A 15638-nucleotide genomic window follows, 5' to 3' on the forward strand; every position below is an offset into this window, starting at 1 on the left:
GATACAACGTTTTATTGGCTGTAAATTAGGGAATCAATATGACAACCTTGCTGTGGGTACAATGTTTGTACAAAATCTTATAAAAGTACACATTTCCTCCAAATATAAAGTTCTTTGTGTGTCCGGTCCTCCCGTCTTTCCGAGGTCCTTGCGATTGTCAAAAAAAAACAATATTTCCCTGGTTTTCAACTTTAAATCATGTAGCAATGAGTCTCAGTGACAACGCCACTTGCCTTTAAAGTATTTCAGATTTACGAGGAAGGTTTGTGATAACTTGTCAAGATTTGAGTCTATATTGTAAGCTGTACACTCCTTTTATACAAATAAAATGTAAGGCCAGTGAGGTCTGTTTACAATATAAGAAAAAAGTGCACAAGATGGGACACAGTTACTGCCTCTAACAGGTCTGCTGAACTCTGATGTGTCCTGTGATGCAGAAGGGGGAAGCGCCTCAGGCTGCGCAGCTTTGTCGTACTTTATCCCTCGTCCTCTTGTCGCACCCTCTGTGTCCTTTTAGCCGGCCCGGGCCTTCCACCCAAACACCACCAGCTGTGTTGCAGTGTGTCTGTCCTCGCCCGGCTCACATCCAACCTTCTAGAAATCTTGTAATCCCTCTGTTTCCCCCGCCGGGAGCTGTCAGCTCTGTCCGAAGTCTGCAAAGCCCTTAGCTGAGGAGAATGGGTCGGGCTGCAGCGGGAAGAAGTACTGCTGCGGCAGGAGGAAGGCCTGAGTGGAGTGAGAGGACATGGAGGTCTGGTGGAGCTGCAGCTGGGTGTGGGTGAGGGTGGAGGGGAGTTGGTGCTGCATGCCCCCAGATGTGGGTGGGCACATGTAGGGGGGAGGTGGAGGTGGTGGCAAAGTCTGAGGGGTGGGGGTGGAGGCTGACGAGGAGATGGTGGCAGACACCAAACAGCCGTGCTGCTGCCCCGGACCCCCGAGAGAATACCTTCGCATGGAGCTGCCGCCCCCGGCCGAGCTGGAGCTGGTGGTGGCTGTGCTGGACTGTCGCGATGGGGCGCGGAGGCTCGGTGGGGCGGAGGTGAGGATCATGGGGATGGTTTCACCCTGGCAGCTACGCAAGGAGAAGCGGATCGGCTGCTGCGTCGGCTGCTTGGGCCTTAGGCAGGTGCAGCAGTAGACGGCCACCAGAGAGCCGACCACCACGAAGGCCACGAAGATGCTTCCCACCATCAGGAAGGGGACGTAGATGGGCTCTGAGGGCGGAGGAAACGCAGGCAGGTTAGGATCAATTATGAGGAAACTCTTTCAAGGGATACATGTCTACATGTAAGAAATCACCAAATAAAGTTATTATCATTTTCTATTCACATTACCAGAGAGATTCAAAAACAACACACTAAACTGCTGTAAAAAGTTCAAAAGAAACTAAATATATCAGATAAAAAGCACTTCTCTAACACTTCTGTTTGTTGCTTTAATCCCCTACTTCACATTTATAGGCTTTATAGAATTTGTTTTTAATGTTTTATAAAAACAAAGACACTTAAGGTGTTTTATATAATTACAACAGTTGTTACTGCATTGTTGTTCATTATTTATCCAGCCTAAGTTATAGTTGTTCACAAACACATTAATAAACAATTTGATCTGCTGACAACTTCAATCCATTATCAAACAGTAACTGTTGTGTGCTACAAATGTGTTTTAATTAAGTATGTTTCTTGTTAATGACTCAAAACTAAAATACTAAAAAATCATTTTTAATCAGTTAATTTATTTTATGTCCTTCATAGTATTATTTATAAAACCTAACAGAAGTATTCCTGCTGGAATACAGCAACAGTTCAAGTTCCTCTTAATGAAGCCCATTTGCACTTTGGGAGGAAATTAGTTAATGTTTATTTATTTTCACAGGAAAAATTAGGAAATTCTGAGCACACAGTCCATTCAGTTAAAGCCACACAGTTTATCAGTTCGAGAAATTTAAAGAAAACGTTGAGGGTTAAAGGGACCAATTATTGAAGATTTCACAACTCACAGTGGGTTAATGTGAGAGTCTGTCAAAGAAGCCAAAGAAAATGAGCTGCTCCCTCATTGTGTTGTGATTACTTTGGTTGGCAAATCCGAAGTCAAAGTGAGTGTGTTTTGTGTTGGGCAACACATAAGCCGGCTTGAGTGAGAAAGTTTTGAATACATTCCTGCATTGCGATTGAACTAATCTTGATTAACTTTTATGCAAATTTCTGCTTAAGGTTTCTCCAGAGCGGGTTTTAAGAACACTTGTGACTGACAGGCTGGGTCCCCAGAAACTCCTCCAGGTTTACTTTTTACACTGATAGCAATCTGCAGTGAGTTCAGGTCAAATGAAGCCACAGGAGCTCAGAGAATAAGGTGTTGGAAACTGGACACAAAAACTTTACATGAAAACTTTAAAACACGTGTTGAATATACAGAAGGTGGCTAAGAAAAATACTTCCTGTTTTGTAAATTGGACAATATTATAGGAAAAGTGTAGGTTCAAACACATCTACTTTAGTCTGTCTTACAACTTGTGATTTGTTCCTCCATGTGTTGTACTTAATAGTACAACTGTTTGCCTTTTTCGTCCTTAAGAACATACATGTATAAGTGTCATGTTTGAGTCAATGCACCAGATCTTAAGCACACTGTTTAATTTCTTCATAATTCAATGCGACAGCAGGGCAGTCTGGCTGGTAGTCATGCTTTATGCTGTGTTTATTAATGTTCAGCTGACCTCTGACCTCTCTGTAGAAACCAACTTTCCTAAAGATCAATCACACTAAATAAGTCATAAATTCGATTAAACATGTGCATTCATCTGTTAACTTTATTTACAATTGCATGTAAGTTAAATACTATTCATTTTAGATATTGTATTTCTGTTTATCCAATCTAATAAACTCAGAACTTGTTTTTTGAAATTTTGCTCAACTGCTGCACTTTTGAAACAACCTGTGAAAGTCTTTTTTATTTGAGTAATTTACTTTAAATGTAGTAAACTTACGCGCTGCAAACTCGGTGTTGTCCACCTCCCTGTCGTTGGTGCAGCTGCCCTGGTCCACTCGTGCGTCCACGGCCGCGCAGCAGTAGCGCAGCGAGCAGGAGCCGCAGCACACGGTGGCGTCCATGGTGTCAAAGTCCTCCGGACACTGGAAGCCATCATGATAATTCCCATTAGCGTCCAGCCAGCCGTGGCAGTACTCCCCCTGTGCGTCCGATATCCGCAGATTCCAGGTCAGATATCCCAGCAGCAGGCAGTTCAGCAGGCACGCCATCCCGGCGAGCCGCTGGGTTCACGGTTCCTGCGTCCTGTGGGCTCCCGGCCACCGGGTTAGAGACTCTTCATTGAGATTTAGTTACTGAAAGAGAAACGCGGCGATCCACACATCCGTCATCTTTCCGCCAACAAAAGCCGTTGAAAAGTTCCCAAATTGCAATGCAAGAAAATCCTTAATTGAGTCTTCTGTGTGAGTCACTTAAAAATATCATCACTCAAAAGTTTTCTCATCCAAACATCTGCTCCGGGTTCCCTGTGTCCAATACCGAGTGGCTCCTGAGAGTGTTTGTTGATGTCGGTGCAGAAGTTGTGCGCCCACCTCACTGCAGAGTTGCTGCTTTTGTGACTCTGGCTGTGTTGGCGCGCACGTAACCCCCATTAACCAAACGTGCGCATTCACGTGATGGTGGTCTTCGCAGCTATGCCGATTAAACCTATAATGACCATGAAGGTGCCCAAATAACATAATAATAACAATACATGGTCTTAACAACATTATTCTGCATGTAAGGAAACTCACGGTACAGCAATTTATAGACTACTTGTATTAATCTAATTAGTTTATAATCACTATTTTACATTTAAGATCAATGAGCAATGCAAGTGCCAATATGTAAAACCAATAAAGCAAGACAGCTATGTAATGCAGAAGAAAACTACATAATTGTAAAGGAGACCTATCCTTATGCAACAAGTGAAAATAATAAGAAATAAAACACACTCTGTTTAATTAAATAATCATTTATTATGTTTGTACTTGTATTCGTTGGGTGTGTTTTTAATATAAATCCACACACTACGGGTGAAAATTAAGGATTATATGTTATTTTTGTTAAAAAGATCAAACAAAACTAATCAAACTTAATCATTATCTAATATTTCCAAATGTTTGAGAGCAAATCAAGTTTGTTAAGCAAAAGAAACATACGTGTGAATAGAGATATGGCTTATTCAAGGGGAGGAAAAATCGAGATAGAGATACAGGAGTAAAGACAAAGGAGTAAAGGATAGAGCTGTGTTTGACACTGCATTCAAATACGCCAATATGGACTGATAATAAGCAGTGTAATATGTCGTTTATGGAAATCATCATTGAAAAGTTATTAGCCTTTCAATATTTTATTTGGACCATTTTTCATACAGACCTATAAATCTTCCATTTTAAGCTCAGGTTGAGTTTGATGTTGAGACACACTATTGAGACACACATGTGTTTTGATATTAAGCACAAGTAGAAACTACCAACCTGACTGAGCTGTTGAAAGGAGGAGAAAAACACATTTATGTTATTCAGCAGCAGGTCTTTTCATTCCTCCATCTATTCAACTCTTCTCGTGATGTTACCATAGGTTGTTACCTTTCGATGTGGCGCCCCCGTGTGGTGATGCAAACTTTTAGCCCTGCAGGCTATCAGGCAGGTTCACCAGCAGGCTTTAAACCAACTAAAATACGTTCAAACATGAAGGAAATTACGAATCAAATGACTGAAGTATGACCTTTAAATTAATTTAAAAATATATTTACTTTCCTTTTTTTAAAAATACTATACATATATATATTTTATTTATTGGAAGAATAGCTAAAACATGTTGTCGACTTCAGGACCAAGATGTATAAACTATCATTTCAACAGTTTATTTTATTTCGTTTTATTGATCCAAGTACATAGGCTGTTAGGAGTAAGCAATAACAAATAATAACTAAAGTACTTTTTTTTCGCTCGTTATGCATGATGTCTGTGTGGATGGCCTTTTCTTTCATTTGCTCTCATGTTGCTCTATTGATGCTCTGCGCTCAGTAGCAAAATGGCCTCTGCCTTTTCATTTGTCGGATTTCATTCTGCGTTTTTTTTTTTCATTTCCAGATTGTAAAACTGCTATAGCGCCCCGTTGTTCTCGGTGTGTATGGTGGCTACAAAGGAGGCAGCAGGCACAAGTCCCGCCTGTATTTCCCTCTGGAGGAGTCTCACTGTTTGCACTCCCGACTGGGGATTGGAGCGGCTGCTTGTCAATAAATGAGCCCACCCTTCACACACTGTGCATGAGGGAAACCGAGCCAGACAGTGACGGATCTGATCCTCCAGCCCGTCACACCAGCACGCCACAACACCGAGCCATACGCTGTGACACCTGGCCGGGATGGAGGGAGAGATGCAGCCCGCAGATGAAGGGCCCTGCGCCCCGAAGATGTGCCGCCAGCAGCAAGGTCCGCACAACAGCCTGAAACCTTTCCAGAGTAAGCGCTCGGCGGGCAAGTCGCGGTTTGACAGGTCCGCTGTGGTGGAGGTGCCTCTGTTTGGCGACGGGCATCACTTCACTTTCCACCCCGAGCAGCTTCACCATTTCCAGCCGCACCATCACAACCAGCAGCACCACCAGCGTCTGCAGCAGCCCCACCAAACCAGTGTGGCAATCAGCAGCAGCCAGCAGCATCACCAGACGCCTCGGCAGCAGCAGGATCGTTTCCCATGTGAGAACAGGCCCAACAGCAGGGTCCCGACATCCACCTCGGCAGCGGCGGCAGCCTCTCCTGGTACCCAGCAGCGGCGCACTGGTGGCGGCAGATCAGAGCCCAGACTCTCCCCAGACTGCACCTACGGTATCAGCTCAGGTGGGTTTCAAACTTGTTTAGAGTGAGGGTTGACAGTGACTCCTTCTCTTGTGTGGACTTTCTCCAAAGCTAGTTTTATTTATTTGGAAAGACACTTTTCTGAGCTACATGTCACAGATTGTCCTGGGTTTTTTGTGTATATTTTTGGGTTTTCACTTCATTGGAGCATAAAGCCTCAAGAATCAATCAATTTAAATAAAAATACAAACAAATATGAAAAATCTCTTTTGTTCACATGAGCTTCATGTTTTTGTTCCCATTTCTCCTGTCAGCAATGATTGATTTGCTGCTGTAATGAGAGCAGTCATGATTGAATCTCCAGTGTGCATGTGCTAAAAAATACATTGGGTAATTGTGTGTGTGTGTGTGTGTGTGTGTGTGTGTGTGTGTGTGTGTGTGTGTGTGTGTGTGTGTGTGTGTGTGTGTGTGTGTGTGTGTGTGTTTGTGTGTGTGTTTCATGTATGTGTGTGTGTTTCATGTATGTGTGTGTGTGCAAGAAAGCCCTCTCAATCTCTATTGAAACACATTGTTCTGAGCTAATTTTTCTCCTCAGCTGCGGTTCATTAGGGCTGTGCAGGCAAAGGGAGAAATGTGTTCCCTGTGTGGAGGGCGGGTCCATGGGAACTAACATTAAGAAGAAAGCAATGAACCCAATCCTGGCAGTTATGAAATTAAACATTACATCTCATCCTGTAATCAGATATTAATCTCTTTATCACAGCCAGAATCAGAGGCTCAATTTGCTGCTGGTTTTTGTTGCTCTACAGACAATCAAGTGTTCGTTCTAAGCTCAGGTTGCACTGTACTCACTCACCTGCATGAGAACTGGCAAATGCGCCCTTTAAGTGTCACTGGTTTGATCTAAAAATAGGTATTGTTGTCCTATCTTTCACGCACCTAAATATGTGAAAGTGCAGCTGGATTCCTGAAGCGCTGGTTAAAGTGATGGTGACCCATTGTTAGCACTCCTTCAGGCATACGCTTGGTCACTTATGAAATGATCACACTAAACCAGATTTTCTACGCTGATCTGACACAATCACAGCTACACATGGTGTTCATTCTTTACTGATAACGACACGTATAAGTGCTTCTTATCTGCACAATGGGAGAAACTTAATGTCCCTCTCATGGCTGGAAAAAAACACAACTTGATGCCCTTCTCATGGAGAGAGAGGCAGCAGAGACCCCTGGACTCAGCAATCAGTTCAGAACACAATAACACAAATTGCATTGAAAAGCCGTTCCCAAAGAGTTGTGATTAAAATAAATGGGGCTCATAAATTTGCCTCTGCCGAGCGTGTTGTTTTAATGAAATTTTATGAGGCTCTCAGCTCACAGAACTGGTGAGAGAAACAGAGGAGGGTGTGTTGGGGGGTTGCAGGGTGAAGGGGAATGATATCAGATACATCTCGACGAGTAAACAGAGACAGCACGCATATTAATAGATGCGACACATCTGCGCCAGGCTGATAGACACGTCTGAGCGAGTGAAAACGCAGCAGTGGCCGCCCAGAACTCATTTATTGTTGTGCATATTTGTGTTTGTGTGTTTTTGTGTGAGGACAGAGGACTCATAATCATTACATGGAGGTATGTGTGAGATCATCTCATTGAGACGTGCCCAGACTACCAGGGAAACTGCACACTGAGGCTCCTTTCTGGACAATGGCTCCGTGCTGATTGTCTTTTTCACGGCTGCGTTTGGTCACATCAGCTACTGTGACTTTATGGTTTATTGACATCTGAATAAATCAGCATAATGAAGCTGACATTTCTGTGATCAGAGGAGCTACTGTTTGCGGAAAATATTCAACACAAAATGACACATTGCAAAGGAAAAAAATGGGACAGAAACAACAAAATCCAGGAATGACTAAACACAGAGCCGCTCATTTTGTCTCCATGAGTCTATCTGCTGCTTTTTATAGGGAATTTCATTATGTTTCAGCAGTACATCACTAATGTACTTTTGAGGTGCTTGTACTTCTTCTCTCTACTACTTCCAGGTTTTACTTAACTGGGTTCCTAAGTTGTTTGACCTGCAGCCACTTTAAATAAAGCAACATGTTATTTAGCTCATTATCTTGTTTAAATATCTACGAGTCGTCAGCAGATCTGGAGAAAAAAATCCTCTCTTAACCTCCCACATGGCTTAATATATCAAATTTCAAAGCCCAAAGGGGTAAAATGAACCAATATTGCACAATAAAAGCCAAGATTATATAACAGTCCAAATGAATACAAATTTTCATGGCCAAACTTTCTTTTCTACACCATTATTCCCCAGCTACAACAGTAATGTTCTGCTCACAGAATGATGCATCAGTATTGATGATCCTAAAATGCCAAGGATAATAATGCAACGTCATATGTTGACATTTTATTGCAGAACAAGTACAAGAAGCAGCACTTTACCTTGGATTTGAGTACTTTTTCTACCTATCTGTTTTAGTGCAAGGAATAATGTATATTAAAGGTTATGATGGCTAAGGAAGAAAAGTTCATCTATAAGTTATTCTGGAGCTTTTGACTGCTTTACCAGATTTGCAGGCAGTAGATGTCAAAAACCTCCTTGTAATCTAAGTGTCTTTTGAACTTTTTAAACATATTGACTTAAAATATGAACACCTGATGTAAAGAAAACTAATCCGCTGAAGAACACCAATGCAGTCAAAAGCTCAAGAATTGCCTCTAAATGTACGTTAGAGAGGATATTGTGCTGTTTCTAAGATCTAAAATGAACCGTACACTTAAAATGTATCAGCTTATGAACACAGTATCCCTGTGGATGGAATACTACTGTTGACCTCTTGATTTTTCATCTCTCTTTCGTAGAGAATCGTCTCATCCTGGATGCCTTCGCCCATCAGTGTAGCCGAGTCCTCAGCCTCCTCAACAACGGTCGTCTCCTGGAGCCTTCCTCCTCCTCCTCCACCTTCACCTCCAACATCAAGCTGGAAGATGGGGCAGGGGAGGTGCAGGGGCTTCACTGCTCCTCCCTGGGGAAGACCAAACCTGAAGAGAGCTCCTCCACCACCGACCCAGAAGAGGAGGCCCACCAAAGCCATTTGAACCAACAACAGACCTCTGCCGTTCTCCGTATCTTCACAGACTCCCTACAGAACTACCTGCTCTCAGGGCCGCAGCAGAAGCAGGAACATCTGGCTGCAGGGCTGGATGAGGATCAGTGTCCATCAGCGGGGCACGGCCCGGGGGTGTCTCCTCCAAGACACAGCCTTGGAGGCTGGGGCTCGCCGACTCAGTCAGAGTCGTACGGCCACCCGTCGTCCACGCTACCCGAGGAGGATGAGGAGGAGGAGAACTGCTGCCCGCGCTGCCTGGAGCTGGAGCAGGAAGTGCTGTCTCTGCAGCAGGAGAACGAAGAGCTCCGCAACAAGCTGGATAATATTCCAGGTGCAGTAGTGAAAGACCGGTTTTCACTTTTGTGTTGCGTCTTTTCTTTTGGGATGGGTCAAAGTTAAAGTGAGAAAGATCTGTGACAAAATAGAACTACGGTGTTTTTCTACCATAAGCTCCCAGGCATTTCTTAAATCTACAGAGCGCTAATAGAGGGACGAACACATTGTTCTTCACTTATCTGTTGTCAGGGATAGATTGTGTGATTTGGAAGCCATAGACCAGCTCGGTCATGGGGTCTCCACTGTGCCTTATACTCACTCTTTCTCTTATTGAAAATGTTGGGACTGGCAGGATCACTGTCAATTCCAGTCAAATGGATTTTTTTTGCATCTACTACACTTGCATTCTACTCAAAGTACTGAAGTGTACTCGCACTCTGCTGTGTGACTTGACTTACTTGAATCTTGAGTGCCTGAAGACTCGAATCGACTTTACACATTGAGGGAAATAGCTTAGGAGACCAGGTGATTTATTAATCAATCCACATAAATTACTTTTATGTGGATTGATTATTTCAATTATACTTTTCAACTCTACTCATTTTTCAACCTTTTTTTTTTAATCCGTCACCTGTCTGTGTATCTCGTTAAAAACGTTCTTTCTGACTGATTTCAGCATCTTTTACACAGACAGGTGCATAAATCAATCCCCAAGCTATTATCAGTATGTCATCATTAGACCTAAACCGATTGTGTCATCTGTTTCAGAGAGTGACATGCTCTCCCACTCTAAATGCATTTAGAGTTTGGGGCAACAGTCTTAATAGCATCTATTTTTATTAACCATTCTGCTCTCCCTAAAGCATTCTGAGTTCCCCTGTGTCACCCTAACCTAATTTGCATTGAAACGCCTCAATTTATCCGCACATATCTGGAGTATTGTTGTTAAATTATACATCAGATGGGATGTCTCTTTGCCTTCAAGCATATTTTGAACAACGCCTTTGCCTTTCTGGTTCCACAGTTCCCTGTCAAAACGCTCTCGACTACTTCAAGACTGTTCTTGAGTTTCACAACCAGCTGGTCCCACCGATGACAGAGGAGCAGCTCACAGAGGTTAGAAAACACACGGCTATACATTATTCACAGCTATTAATAGCATGTGCGATCAGTAGCATTTGTTAAGGTGTAAAAATATCAGCTCATATCCATTATTCTGTGATACAATTCTGTGTCGTGTTAATTTTGCAATTAAGTGGTGTGAAAATGAAAGAAAACTCTTTCTCGCAGGAAGAAGAACGACAAACAGTCTTTGAGGTCTGTGTTTTTACTTTAAGCCTTTAAAGGGGCCCTATATGCTCAGTTTAAGTTTCATATTTGTATTTTGTGCCTCTTCTGTGACATGTTTCCATGCTTTAATGTTCAAAAAGCTCTTTATTTTCCTCAAACTGCCTGTGCTGAAGCACCTATTCTCACCCTCTGTCTGAAACCAGAGCCCAGTATGCTCTGATTGGTTAACTGGTTGGCTCTGTTGTGATCGGTCAACCCTCTTAGAGATGTCCCATCCCTTAAGCCTATCATGTTCAATGTGTTGGAGCGCATAATTAAACAAAAGAGTCCAATCGAGGCGATTCAGGCAGGGAGGGAGAGGGTGTGGGAGAGAAACTTAGATTTTAGCCTTTGAAGACCATTAACATGCACACAAATCTATATAACACACGACAGGAAAGGGAAAACCCCCCAAATCATAATAGGGCCCCTTTAGTAAACTGTACGATTGAAGGGAACTTCTGTGTAGTTTTTGCATGTTAAAAGGACAGGAAGGACCATCTAAAACCTAGAATTCAATTTAAAGCTGCAGTCAAAAAGTAAAAGTAAATATCTATAAGGAGTTTAGGGGTTAAAGCATGGTGCATTAAAGATGTCGATATACCTCAATTCCCTCTCACCATTACATAGCCTGTCCACCTCCTCTTCCCTGCAGGGCAGTAAGCAGCTGCTGGAGAACTACCCTCTCTACATCTCCAATAAACAGTGGGACGAAGCTGTCAACTCCTCCAAGAAAGATGGCAGGCGGCTGCTGCGCTACCTGATTCGCTTCGTCTTCACCACCGACGAGCTCAAGTTCTCCTGCGGTTTGGGCAAGAGGAAACGATCAGTCCACTCAGGAGATCCAGGCCTGGAGAGACGACCGCTCAACCCCGTCAAAGTCAGCTGCCTCAGAGGTACAAGGCCTGGAAAAATCTGTAGAAGTGTGTTTGCTTTATGCTTCAGTCTGCTCAATTTAAGTGATACATTATGACTGAAACTCTGGGAATTGAAACACTGTTAGACCTCCTACAGCTGTCCTTCTGCCAGGAGCTCTGGAAAATGTCTGCGTATAAAATGTGAGTGTGGTTTAAATGATGTAGTGCCATGCTTGTTAGAGTAATTCACTCTTACAGCCCATGTTTCAGAATTGAAAAGTAGCCGTAACTATCGAGTGAGTCCATTAATCATGGGCTCATAACAATTCATAACTGTTCACATGACAAGTATATGGTCGGCCAAACATGAGCTTTTTTTTACATGGATATAGATTGGGTTATCTCATAGTTTTATTTGGTTTAGGATCTGAAACATTTGCACATGTGTTTACATTGGGAAGTTAGTTTTGGTTTGGATATTTGACAGACAGTCACTCAGGAGTTTCATTTACGGACCATCAATAAATGACTTTTTGAATGACACAAAACCAATGTCATTTTCAATAACTCCATGCTAAATGGTGCAAAAAATGGTAATACATTTGACAGTGGCTGTGAGGTAGTGTGGTGTTCTACCGATTAGAAGATGTGGGTTCAATCCCAGCCCAAGTTAACATATTGCTGTATCCTTTGGCAAGATACTTAACCCCAGCTTGTTAGCTTCCTTGAGCCAGTGGCACCTTGCATGGCAGCCCTCTGTGAATGGGTGAATATTGACTTGTATATGTAAAGTGTTTTGAGGCGTCGTAAAGATCGGAAAAGCGCTGCATATATACAGTCCATTTACCATCTTATATGGCCCATCTTTTTTGATTTGTCATGAATTGATTTTGCATAAATATTTTAATAGAAGATAATTTAACTTTCTTTCAGTAGCTTACACACCACTCATGACTTCAAATCACTACAGCATGGTATTACAACACTGATTGAAAAGAACACACTTCTTTTGATTGGAATTAGATTTTTTAATTGCTTTTGTCATGTGACCCATTGACTCCCGTCGATACCAGATATAATTACTTTACCGGGAAAGTAGGACACATCTATTTTTAGTGGATTTTATTTCAAACTCTAATTTATATGAATATTTTAATGAATAATAAGCATTTTTTAGTCATAACGTCTCACTTTTTCTCAATAGCTCCCAAGTCATGTGACCCAAAATCCACACAGCATTGAATTACTACAACAGACAAACAATAGACACCTCTTTTTCATTTTTTCTGATTTTTCAATAAACAAAACAATATTTATTAGTCTTGAAACTCTCTTTACCAGAGTTCATCCGGATGCACTGTGCCTCAAACCCAGACTGGTGGATGCCATCAGAGGAGCAGATCAACAAAGTTTTCAGCGACGCCGTGGGTCACGCGCGTCAGGGCCGAGCAGTCGGGACGTTCCTGGGCAGCAGCGGCAGCAGCACCAGCAGCCTCTACATGGACGGCTTCGATGGACATCTGTCACAGGACGAACTGTATCTGAAAGGCTGCCACAACGGCCAATCGGACTGAAATCAAAGTGGTGATTTAAGGACAAATGCCGGAAATGTAGCTGAACAACGACATATCCAAAAACACCGACTTTACACAGTGAAGAAAACATTCCAGAAGAAGTTTATCAAGCAGATTATAACCACAGTATCTCTGAAGCCGTTTGAATAGTTTGTAGCTCTTTTTTGCCATTTTTATATACTATACTATTTTGTTTAGCCAAATCTTACTTCTGAAGTCTTTTCGACTTTTTAAATTTGAGTCTTCCATTTGCTACTTTTTCTATGGTTTCATGTTTTGAGCAGTTGTTATATGTATCTTTTTTTCACATGCATACCTTAAGGTCATCAGGAAAAGATTTGTGTTACGTAACCCAAGTTAGAGACGTATTATATCCAGCACTAACTCTGCACCCTTTTTCGCCTACATCACAGAAAGGAGCATTTCATATTTTCCTCCAATCAACAGGAGTGCCTCTGAGAAACTCATGTTCTGTACCCTTGATTTGTCTAGTTTTAATAAGTCCTTTCAAAGTCTTTCCTATGTGTTAAATGTAGCTTTCCTTGGGTTGAAAGAAGTTCTGGTCGAGGTGGATCTGTTCAGAACTTCCTGCATCAGATTTCAGGATATGCAACAAAAGAAAATGTGAGGATTCTTAGTAATTAACAGTTGAGTAAGTGCATCATTCCTTAAATCGGCAAAGGTTACAAGAGGCCTTTTAAATTAATTGTAAAAGCTGTATATGACAGTAAAAATGCAGATTTCCAAAACAAGCAAAAAGTGGGAAAACACAATAAGACTGTTTCCTTGATGCCATTTTTTTGCACTTTCTTTGCTCTGTCATCAATTTTTTTATTGATTTTTTATGAAAAAGTCTTAAAAATATAACTTTTATTTAATTTTACATTCAGTTTTCACCATCGAAAAACATGTTAGGTTTGGATGAATAAATGTTGCCATTTAACAATGCCTTAAACTCGATTCAAGACCTCCGATATATAACATATTTATGCTTCATGTGTTCACGTAATCACAATGTGGGTTGTAACTGTCTTCTTCTTCATGACAGAAAATATCCACTTCTTCATCTGTTGATAAAAAAAAGCACTTATTCCTTATTTGCACTTTTACTTGTCTTGTGGCAAAAGTCTGAGTGGTATTTGAACAGAGTATAACGATTTCTATCCTTTGTCTTCCTTTGTATTTATTTCATTTGGTACTAATCACTCCATGACACAGTTTTCTACGTTTTGAATGTACCACATTTATTAGGTCACTTTGCCACGTCGACAGTGCTGTGTAAATGTGTAATATAAAGTACAGTATTGTGTGAGATGTCTCTCTTAAAAAGCCAAGTAGAAAAGTGCCACAGAAACCTTAACCAGTCGGATTCTGTCGTTGTGTTGCTGTTCTGAATGTGAGCGTTTGTTTGTATTTACTCCCTCAAAGTGGCTGTTATCAACACTGTGAAACATCTGTAGGATTTTTAAAAATCTAATAGCTTCTGTTGTTTTTTATTTATAATAAATAAAATATGCACTGAAGCTGAAAAATTGCTTTAATGAGGATCTGTCTATCTACTGTTTTTACTTCTTGTGCAGACTTGACAAAAATCTTCAAAGAAGTAGAAAGATTTATTAAAATAACAATAGTGTAATCAGTATCTTTTGGGTCATTTAATAGCATCTGATCAATTATTCCAGATCATGATACATTGAATAGGTAGTTTAATGTAAATGTCGCATTCATTTTAAATCAATGTTTTCATTTATGTCTGTTATAAAATAACAATTGGATGTTTGTGGAGTTTTGAGTTTTTCTGATGTAGTACGGGGGTTTAGGGGTTTGAAAGAGGTGGAAGAATGAATGTATTTCACTTAAGTAATAGAAGCAACAACAATATGTAGAAATTTCGGTAGAATATACAGTATATACAAGAGGAATTGGGAATTGATTTAAATTTGTGGCAAACAAAACAGACATCCTAGTTACAGAGTATTAAATAAACATCTGTTTCGAGCCAAGGAAAGCGAAGGTGAGAGCTGATGTAGAAAGAGACAAGATATGTTCTCTTCCACAAATGAAACATAAATCAATAAAGTATTATTCCACAAATCTTAGCGAGATTTGCAAAAATGCTGGTGAATTTCACCTTGGGGCTGACTCAGATATTTCCGGTTATCAGGAGAGGGCTGATATGTTTTATTAGTTCAGAGATACATAACAGGAAGTCACTACAGCTCCTCCACCTGGGAGCTTTCAGTGTGTTGTTGCTGCTTTTCTTTTGTTCTGATTCTTCTCAGTGAATGTAACTGATCTCCAGCAGAGGGCGTTGTAGCTGCAGGAATGACAGAAACCTGATGAAGTCCTTCAGTGAAAGCTGTTCTCCAGACAATATCAACAGAATAACTTTACTGTAAGTAGGGTAAATGCACATGTGTATTCTCAAAGGGCAATACACTTATCTGTAGCTATAAAATATATTTTGAAATGGTACATTTGCCTTCAGGCTCTTTTATTGTTTTGTTTAAAAACAGTGTTTTAAATAAATTGATCATTTGTTCAATGAATGTATTAATTCAATGCATTCTTTTTTCTATGCCTTATTTGATTTGATTTTTTTACAAGTTTTTTCTGTCTTTTTGCCTGCAGCAATCCTGCAACAGGG

General features: G+C 41.1%; 2 protein-coding genes across 3 annotated transcripts; one reads left to right on the top strand and one right to left on the bottom strand.

Annotated features, from left to right (window-relative positions):
* shisa3 (shisa family member 3) lies at positions 1-3559 on the bottom strand. Its single transcript, XM_063875867.1, has 2 exons — positions 2987-3559; positions 1-1214 (listed from the first exon to the last, which is right to left on the bottom strand). Exons 1-2 carry the CDS (start codon positions 3255-3257, stop codon positions 637-639), a joined length of 849 nt encoding a protein of 282 aa, XP_063731937.1. The 5' UTR covers positions 3258-3559; the 3' UTR covers positions 1-636.
* A 1814-nt stretch (positions 3560-5373) lies between these two features.
* LOC134859399 (BEN domain-containing protein 4) lies at positions 5374-14530 on the top strand. 2 transcript variants are annotated; one of them, XM_063875865.1, is made up of 6 exons: positions 5374-5869; positions 8708-9286; positions 10256-10347; positions 10522-10548; positions 11216-11456; positions 12759-14530. In XM_063875865.1, the coding sequence occupies exons 1-6, from the start codon at positions 5398-5400 to the stop codon at positions 12989-12991; spliced, it is 1644 nt and encodes a 547-aa protein (XP_063731935.1). In that variant the 5' UTR covers positions 5374-5397; the 3' UTR covers positions 12992-14530. The 2 variants fall into 2 exon arrangements, with proteins under 2 accessions (XP_063731935.1, XP_063731936.1); XM_063875866.1 differs by lacking the exon at positions 10522-10548.
* Positions 14531-15638: the final 1108 nt, after the last annotated feature.

This window comes from Eleginops maclovinus, chromosome 23 (genome assembly GCF_036324505.1).
Source record: "Eleginops maclovinus isolate JMC-PN-2008 ecotype Puerto Natales chromosome 23, JC_Emac_rtc_rv5, whole genome shotgun sequence".
Classification (NCBI taxonomy): Eukaryota; Metazoa; Chordata; class Actinopteri; order Perciformes; family Eleginopidae; genus Eleginops; species Eleginops maclovinus.

Excerpts from the sequence above, each read along its gene's own strand:
- shisa3 (XM_063875867.1), bottom strand. The coding sequence starts at position 3,257 with ATGGCGTGCCTGCTGAACTGCCTGCTGCTGGGATATCTGACCTGGAAT. Across the intron at positions 1,215-2,986 it reads CAACACCGAGTTTGCAGCGC|AGCCCATCTACGTCCCCTTC; the intron begins GTAAGTTTACTA and ends CTCCGCCCTCAG.
- LOC134859399 (XM_063875865.1), top strand. The coding sequence starts at position 5,398 with ATGGAGGGAGAGATGCAGCCCGCAGATGAAGGGCCCTGCGCCCCGAAG. Across the intron at positions 10,348-10,521 it reads CAGAGGAGCAGCTCACAGAG|GAAGAAGAACGACAAACAGT; the intron begins GTTAGAAAACAC and ends TCTTTCTCGCAG. Across the intron at positions 11,457-12,758 it reads CAAAGTCAGCTGCCTCAGAG|AGTTCATCCGGATGCACTGT; the intron begins GTACAAGGCCTG and ends TCTCTTTACCAG.